Source organism: Geospiza fortis, unplaced genomic scaffold (genome assembly GCF_000277835.1).
Source record: "Geospiza fortis unplaced genomic scaffold, GeoFor_1.0 scaffold1373, whole genome shotgun sequence".
NCBI classification, from domain to species: domain Eukaryota; kingdom Metazoa; phylum Chordata; class Aves; order Passeriformes; family Thraupidae; genus Geospiza; species Geospiza fortis.
In genome coordinates, this window is record NW_005054862.1 from 15,653 (window position 1) to 24,645 (window position 8,993).

The 8,993-nt window shown below is 49.7% G+C and overlaps 2 protein-coding genes across 2 annotated transcripts in view; both read left to right on the top strand.

Moving 5' to 3' along the window:
* LOC102036340 (feather keratin Cos1-1/Cos1-3/Cos2-1-like) overlaps positions 1-981 on the top strand; it is a 4,216-nt gene extending 3,235 nt beyond the window's left edge. The window contains 2 exon segments of the mRNA XM_005431261.3: positions 211-310; positions 655-981. Coding sequence (XP_005431318.2) covers positions 211-310; positions 655-981 — 427 coding nt within the window.
* Positions 982-6,591: 5,610 nt separating this feature from the next.
* On the top strand, positions 6,592-8,162 carry LOC102036511. Its single transcript, XM_005431262.3, is given in 3 exon segments — positions 6,592-6,833; positions 7,392-7,491; positions 7,836-8,162. Coding segments are annotated over 3 exon segments (669 nt in total).
* Positions 8,163-8,993: the final 831 nt, after the last annotated feature.

Consider the following 8,993-nt stretch of genomic DNA (forward strand, 5'->3'; position numbering starts at 1 on the left):
GGCAGCCAGATGAGGATTGCTGGAATTCAAACAGCCCCACCAGAGTTATCCAGACTCTAATATCACTTGCCCAGCCTGGGCCCATGCAGTACATAAACTGAGCTGGAAATGAAAAGGCAGCAGTGTAGGAAATGAAAGCACAGCCCATATCATTAGGTGTGCTGGTTTGCATTCAAGATGAGCTTGCTGGAAATTGTTACCTCTGCAAAGGCTGCCCCTGGTCCTGAGGCAGTGAAGGGCAGGTATAAAAGGCAGCCCCAGTCTCTGCTCTCTCATCCACTTCTCTTGCTTCCTTCTGCTTGGGAACAAGGTGAGTCTGAAGCCCCTTCTCTTTCTCTGCCAAAGTGAGATCTCCTCTTGGTGGACATCTCAAGTGATATTGGCTTTCTCATATTTGGGGATTGGAGCATCTGGTTGTGAGAGAGGAAAGCGGGGAAGAGGCTGGCATAGAGAGAGGCTGGTGATGGTGGTGCCTTTTGCTTTATTTGCTTGGCAGAGAACTTGCTGAGCCAGGCTGCTCTTTGTAGGGCTCCTGGCCCAGTCTCCAGCTTCCCACTCATGATGGCCTTGGCCCTGTTGTGATGGGGTAACCAGGCTGCTCCTCACCCACCCACCCAGCCTTGTGCTCTGTTTCCTCTCTGATCTCTTTGCCAGGTGCATCTCCAGCCTCAAGCCATGTCCTGCAACACCCAGTGCCGTCCCTGCCAGCCCTGTGGCCCCACTCCACTGGCCAACAGCTGCAATGAGTGCTGTGTCAGGCAGTGCCAGGACTCCACCGTGGTCATTCAGCCACCTGCTGTGCTGGTGACCCTGCCTGGGCCCATCCTGAGCTCCTTCCCACAGAACACTGTGGTGGGATCCTCCACTTCTGCTGCTGTTGGCAACATCCTCAGCTCTGATGGAGTTCCCATCAACTCTGGGGGCTTTGACATCTCCTGCATCACCAGGCGCTACGGTGGAAGGAGGGGCCTCCCCTGCTAATGGTGCTGGGCAGATGTAGGTCTTGGGGAGTGTCCCCAGGATCTCCAGGCATGGTGCTAGACAAAGGAAGAATCTTCAGGTCATTTCTTTCAGAGGAACTGAACATCTTTAGTTCCTCCTGAAAATGCTGGAAAGAAGAGCCCAGCTCAGGCACTTCGAAAGCCCTATGTCTTTCCTACATGTTTCCTTGTTTCTGTTTTCATTGTGTCCTTCTGCCCCCCTCGGCTGCAAGGCTCCTCCAAGCCAGCCTGCACTCTACAGGCAGGGCAAGTGAATGCCCTGCATGGACTTCACCATGGCCAAGAGGTGAAGTGTCCTGCTTGTCCCTCCAGATCCCTGCACTGAGGGCCTGTGCTTGTAAAAACCTTGATTCCCTCTTTAAACTCAATAAAGATTTTTGCATCTCAGGCTGGCTCTCCAGGTTGTCCTTCCCTCCCCATATGCCCTTGCAAGCTGCCAGGGTAGAACAGTGTTGATCCTGGCAGGGGATAAGGTTGACAATGTGGTGAGATCCTTCATCCAGAAAAATGTGAGGTTGGGATACACTGCTGAGGGTCCTATGTGGGGAACAATCCTGGGGCAGAATGCAAAACATCCCCAGCTGAAAGGTGATCAGCCCATTCCCTTCAGTGTCTCTGCCCAGATATACCCCCAAAAACCTCATGTAACATGTAGAATTCCATGGGAGGTCCTGGAGACAAACCAACCTGCAGGATCATGGGAATTCAGCTCCTCTTGCTCTGGTCAGTGCTGGGGTAGACAGAAAATGTTCCCAAAGGATGTCAGTGTGTGGAATAGCCTCAGGCCTCATCTCCATCTTCACTGCCCAGTGTCAGACCATGGCCAGTACAAATGGGCAGCTGGGATGAGTTCCTCATTGCAGCCCTACCACCACACATAAAGCCCATGGCAGGACCCAGGTTTTGGCATGCATTCAGGCCTGGCACCATTCCCAAGTCAGTGCTGGGATTAACCACTCTGGGCATCACACTGGAGTCCCTGTGAACCCTCACAGGCCAGGGCAGTCCAAGGACAGTAATGGAAGCCCACAGACCCTTCACTGCTCAGGGGTACCTTGTTGCTCCCAACCACAGATGGTGCAGCTCAGCTCAGGCTCAGGGCCTCACAGGCCCTGCTGTGTAAGGTCCTTTTCTGGACCAGTGCTGCTTCAGAAAAGCTCTGTGCAAAGTCATTCTGGACACACTCAGCAGTATCTGTGAGCAGTCTGTGGCAGACAAGTTTTGTTCACTAATGTCCCCCTTGCTTAGTCTGATGCTCTTGGGCACTGTTTTGATCAAAAGCACATCAGAGGCCTCAGTCAGGAAGGGCTGGATAAACAGAATCCATCCATCCATCCATCCATCCATCCATCCATCCATCCATCCATCCATCATGGAGACTGTGTAAATTGCCCTTTTCCCATCTCGGAGTCTGGAATGTAGACAGGTGTAATTTTCTTCCAGAAAGTGAGGTTATGAAAAATCTCTTTGCCAGGATTTCTTCTCCTGGGAAGCTGGGAAGCTTCAGATTCTCCCTGTTTTGCTGCTTTGGAATGTAATTTGGAGAATTGTTTACCCAGCATGTGAATTGTTTTAACTTAATGACAATTCCCAGTCCAGCTGTGTCAGGACTCTGGTCTGTCATGGGTTTTTATTATTCATTCTTTTCCAGCCTTCTGTCTGTATCCTTTCTCTATAGTTCTAGTATAGTTTTAGTATATAATTTCTTATAATAGAATAGAATAGAATAGAATAGAATAGAATAGAATAGAATAGAATAATAAATCAGCTTTCTGAGAACTTGGAGTAAAATTCTCATCTCTCACCTCATCCTGGGGACCTCACAACACCACAGACCAATGGCTGGTCGGGGTGAGACAGGTATCAGGGCACTGAACACATCTCTCTTGGATATCAGGTTGATGGGGGACTGTGTAAGCCAAGTTCTGCAGGCTGCAGTTCTAATGAATGTCTGTACCCTGTGCATACCTGTTGGAAATACCCACGTTTTAGCCATGCCTTCACTTTATAGATTGTGGGTAACAGGACTGATGACAGCATGGCACAGAGTGTCCCCAGAGAAAGTTTGGCCTACTAGTGTACAACATTCTTCTTCCTTTCCACGACGTGGTCATGCCAGTAATCTCTGAGATTCTGTGAAGAACATCTGGTTTCACTATTAATGCAGAAATTTAGGGTTTTTTTCCTGTGATACTCCAAAATTTCTTTTTTGACTTTCACCCTCAGCTTAAGTGAGTGATTAAAAGGTTGGAACATCTCAGGTGTCTACAGTTCCCTAAATGTAGAGAAGGAGCTGATGAAGGCAAAGCTAAGCTCAAACAGCAGATGAAGCATGAAGGGACCAACAGGAAAAGTTCCCTGCACATTCTTCCTGCTGGAGATTTAGGGAAGAGTCTCTGAACTCCTCCATCTCTTTGGCCAATATTATTGTGATGCCCAGCCTCAGCGTTTCACCCACAAGACCCGCACTGCTGTCACTGGGTAAATTGCTAATTGCTAATATAGGGATGATCCAGCTCCTTGCTCTGCCCAGCACCCGTGGAATCCCCCACTCTCTCTCTGCTCCACAGGCAGACCCAGGGCACAAACACCACTCCTACCTGGGGACACTGTGACATCTGCACCACGGAGCGACTGCTGGGGCATCCCATCTGCCAAAAACCCTGCTTATTGGCTTCCCCTGTGCAACACACAATGTCTCTGTCCTTCCATCCAGTGCACACTAATAACATTTACTGTGATTCTTTAATTCAGTACTTATTTGGGCCAAGATCTCAGCCTGACACAGCACCAGGCTGATGTTCTGGATGAATACATTTTACATTGGCTCAGGCATGAAGGAAGGCTGTGTCCCACACCTGAAAGCACCAACAATTCACTGGAAGCAGATCCATTTGGACATGGCCTGAACAAGGATAGTAAGCAGGATTCCTTATTCTTTCTCCAGGATAAACCAAACCCCATCCTTTTGAACTCTCCAGCAGCTGTGTCCTAACCTGGTGAGGCAGGCAGAGAGGGGCTGCCCATCATGCTAAGGCAGTCCCAATCCTGTTACACTCAGCTAAATTCAGGATCTAAATTGGTAGTCCTTGCTGGGGCTTGGCATCACCATCAGTGGAGTATGAGCTCTGGAGGATCAGGACAAGCAGGGTTCAGGAAACTGATTGATTACAGTGCCTCTTTTTCAAGAGATTTCCAGGAGGTTGATGCCATTACCTTTCAGCTGCACTTGAGCTCCTGCTGCTTCGCAGAGCCTTTGCACAGAGCTGTGGAGAGTGTCCCTGCCATGAGCAACACAATCTATTTGTGAGGAGAGACAGGAAAGCACACGGGTTCATATACACCTGTCAAATATGCACCTGTGCTGCGTTCACATTAGTCTGGTTGCACACAAGAGCACCAAAGACATGAATACATGTAGGAGGAACACACCCTGCTGTGAACTCTGCTGAGGACATCAGGAGACAGGCGCAGCAGGGCTGGAGCCTTGTGGGGAAGGGCAAGGCCCCAGGCAAGCTCACAGCATTGTTTGTGTACTCACAGACTACTCAGAGAGTGGACAAGTCAAAACAAGCCAGAAGTTTTTCCTGAAGGCAGAGTTAGGTAGGATGGGGTCAGAGCCTGCAGCCCAATGCACACACATGGGGAGACAACAACAAAAAACCATCAGGGTGAGCTGAGGAGGGAGGGATAGAGAAGGATATGCCCATCCTCATGCACAGGAATCCTTGGGCATCCAGCAGCAGACTGAATTTTTAAAGAGGCAATACAAAGGACCCAGGGAATCACAAACTAGTACACCTCACCTCTGTGCCTGGGGAGATCATGGAACAGATCCTCATGAAAGCAACTGTAAGTCATACTCAGACAAGGAGGTGATCCAAAACAGACAGCAAGGCTGCTCTTAGGGCGAGTCATGTCTGAGCAATCTGGTGGCCTTCAAGGATGGAGTGACTGAAACACTCAGCAAGGGAAGACTGGCTAAACTTCTGTCAGGCCTTCAACACAGCCCACACAAAATCTTTATATCCAAATTGGAGAGATTGGTGTGGTGGGTTGACCCTGGCTGGTTGCCAGACACCCACCAAAGCAATTCTATCACTCTCCTCTACAAGTGGACAGGGGAGAGAAAATATAACAATGGTTCGTGAGTTAAGGACCAGAAGAGACCTCTCACCAAATACTGTCACAGGCAAAACTGACTCAACTAATTGAGTATTAATTGAGCATATTAATTGAATTTATTACCAATAAAATAAGAGGAGGATAATGAGAAGTAAAATAAGTATTATAAAAATAACCTAAAAACCTGAACATCTTCCCCCTACCTCCCCCTCCTTCCCAGTTTTATCTCCTCCTCCCCCTCAGCAGAGCAGGGAGGCAGGAACAGGGCTCATGGTCAATTCATTACAAGTTGTTCCTGCTGCTGCTCAAGGAGAGGAGTGCAAGTCCTTCCCCTGGTCTGGGGTGGGGTCCCTCCCATGGGAGAAGTTCTCCATGAACTTCTCCAAAATGAGAAGGAGGCTAGGAACCATATCCCACAGGCTATGGCTCCCCAAGAACTGCTCCAAGTGGGGCACTCTTCCATGGGGTCAGTTCTTCAGGAACCCTCACAAATTCATTCCAGCAAACCTGCTCCAGCATGGGCTTCTCTCTTCACAGGTCCCTGCCAGGGGTCTGCTCCAGCACAGGCTTCCCTCAGGGCCATGGCCTCCTCCCAGGCATTCACCTGCTCTGGTGTTGGCTCCTCCAGGGGCTGCAGGTGCATCTCTGCACTCCCATGCCCTCTGTGGGCTGCAAGGGCACAGCTGCCTCACCATGGGCTGCAGAGGAATCTTAACTCTGGAGTCTGGAGCAGCTCCTGCTCCTCCTTCTCCACTGGTGTCTGCAGAGCTGTTTCTCTCACATATTCTCACTCTGCTTTCCTCTGGCCCCAACTACACCCATGCAATAATTTTTTTCCTTTTTTAATGTGTTATTCCTGAGGCATCACTTCCATTTCTGATGGGCCCAGCAGTGAGTCTGTCTTGGAGCCAGCTGGCTTTGGCTCTGCTGGACACTGAAGAAGCTTCCAGCAAACTCCCACAGAAGCCACCCTGTAGCCCTCCTGCTACCAAAACCAGGCCATGCAAACCCAATACACGTGGATTTCAAGGCTGTACTATTGTGAATATGAAAATGGCTGGATGGACACAACTTTAGTCTGTGGCTTTATGACCACGTGGATATAGGGGAAGAGGAGCATGTCTCAAGGCTCTGTCTTGGGACTGGTGCTTTTTAGTATCTTTTTCAATCACAGGGATATTAGACTGAGTGTCCCCTTGGTATGTTTGCAGATGACACAAGGCTGAGCAGTGCAGCTGACACTACAGAAGGAGATTTCCATCCAGAAGGAGATTTCCATCCAAGGAGACCTGGAGAAACTTGAGAAGTAGGCCCATAAGAACCTGATGAAGTTTAAGAAGTTCAAGTGCAGGGTGCAGCACCTGCATTAGGAAATCCCAGACATGAGGACAGACTGGGAGATGAACTCATTGAGAGCAGATCTGTGAAGAAGGAATTGGGAGTTCTGGTGGATGAAAACCTAGACATGAGCAAACAATTTGCACTTGCAGTCCAGAAAGCCATCCTGGGCTGCATCACAAAAGGCCTGACTGGCAGGTTGAGGGCAGTGATTCTCCTCATCTACTCTGATTTTGTGAGACCCCAGACGGGTTCAAACATAGAGTCTTCAGCACAAGAAACACATGGACCTGTTAGAGCAGGTCCAAAGGAAGCCACAAAGATACTCAGAGGGCTGGAGGAACTCTGCTATGAAGACAAGCTGAGAGAGTTAGGGTTGTTCTGCATGGAGAAGAGAAGGCTTTGAGAAGACCTCATTGAGGCCAGTCAGTGTGTGAAGGGGGCTTACAAAAAGATGGATGCCAACTTTTTACACAGGCAGATACTGATAGGACAAAGTGGAATGGTTTAAACTAAAAGAGAAAAGATGTAGATTTGACGTTAGGAACAAATTCCTTACTCAGAGGGTGGTGAGGCAATGGTACTTCACATAGAAGCTGAGTCTGCCATATCCCTGGAAGTGTTGAAGGCCAGCTTGGATGGGGCTTGGAACAATCTCATCTAGTGAGTGTCACTGCTTCTCTTTATGAAGGAGTTCCATCCAGACCAAGCCATTCTGTGATTATATGATTCTATGAGTGCTGCAGTTTCTTCCTGAAAACAACACATCAAACAACCCCAGAAGAGTGATCAGGATAGCATCACTTTCCTGGTCTGGGCCCATGCAGTACATAAACTGAGGTAGGAAATGAAAGCACAGCCCATATCATTAGGTGTGCTGGTTTGCATTCAAGATGAGCTTGCTGGGAAATTGTTACCTCTGCAAAGGCTGCCCCTGGTCCTGAGGCAGTGAAGGGCAGGTATAAAAGGCAGCCCCAGTCTCTGCTCTCTCATCCACTTCTCTTGCTTCCTTCTGCTTGGGAACAAGGTGAGTCTGAAGCCCCTTCTCTTTCTCTGCCAAAGTGAGATCTCCTCTTGGTGGACATCTCAAGTGATATTGGCTTTCTCATATTTGGGGATTGGAGCATCTGGTTGTGAGAGAGGAAAGCGGGGAAGAGGCTGGCATAGAGAGAGGCTGGTGATGGTGGTGCCTTTTGCTTTATTTGCTTGGCAGAGAACTTGCTGAGCCAGGCTGCTCTTTGTAGGGCTCCTGGCCCAGTCTCCAGCTTCCCACTCATGATGGCCTTGGCCCTGTTGTGATGGGGTAACCAGGCTGCTCCTCACCCACCCACCCAGTCTTGTGCTCTGTTTCCTCTCTGATCTCTTTGCCAGGTGCACCTCCAGCCCCAGGCCATGTCCTGCAACACCCAGTGCCGTCCCTGCCAGCCCTGTGGCCCCACTCCACTGGCCAACAGCTGCAACGAGCCCTGTGTCAGGCAGTGCCAAAACTCCACCGTTGTTATTGAGCCACCTGCTGTGGTGGTGACCCTGCCTGGGCCCATCCTCAGCTCCTTCCCACAGAACACTGTGGTGGGATCCTCCACTTCTGCTGCTGTTGGCAACATCCTCAGCTCTGATGGAGTGCCCATCAACTCTGGGGGCTTTGACATCTCCTGCATCACCAGGCGCTACGGTGGCAACAGATGTCGTCCCTGCTAAAGGTGCTGAAAGAGCCCCAGCGAGACATCCTGAGGAACTCAGAACACAGTGCTGGGCAGAGGATCTAGGTTTTGAGTGCTGTTTGCACAATAGCTGACCGAACTTGCCTTTCTCTCCCTTTTCATTGTTTGCATTGGTTTCTATGTGTTTCTATGTTCCCCAAAGGCCGGCTTGATAAGGACCATTTGGTTTCTCCCCTTTGTGGGAGAGGTAGACCAATATTATGCAGGAACTATTCCAGAGCTAAGGAGCGCAGACTCTCTGCTGCTCTTGGTGCTGCCTGTGCTGCTGACCTCTGCTTTCAGTGGCTTTGTTTCCTTCTTTCATTTCATTAAAGTACTGCTGCATTCAAGTCTGGTGTCTGTCTGGTCCTTCCCTTGGTTGCACTTCTGAATGCCAAAGGAGAAAGGTGTTGCTTAGTCATGGAAGTGGCTGAGGGCATAAGGTGACCCTTCTCCATTCACAGAGGAATGGAATTTTGGGGCACCATGGTGGCGCAACTATTGAGGGTACCATCTCTTGGAGCTGAGGAAGACATCCCCTGGTCGCTCTGCTTTCAGACATCATCAAGCCTTGTCTTGATGTATCTTTGCCCACAAATACCCAGAAAGCTGGGAGTCCTTGAAGCAATAGCAGCCCCATGATTTCCTGAGGAAAGGCGCTCCTGACAGTGCTCCTGACAGTGCTCCTGTCTCTCTCTCCTCTCCCTCTCCTCGACATTGCTGGGTGACAATGATATCCCCAATGGTGCTTGCTAAGTGGTTTGTTCTGTTGTACCCCGTGTTCTCCCTGAATTGGTTTGCTCCTGGGTTTTACCCTCCCTCAAAGCTG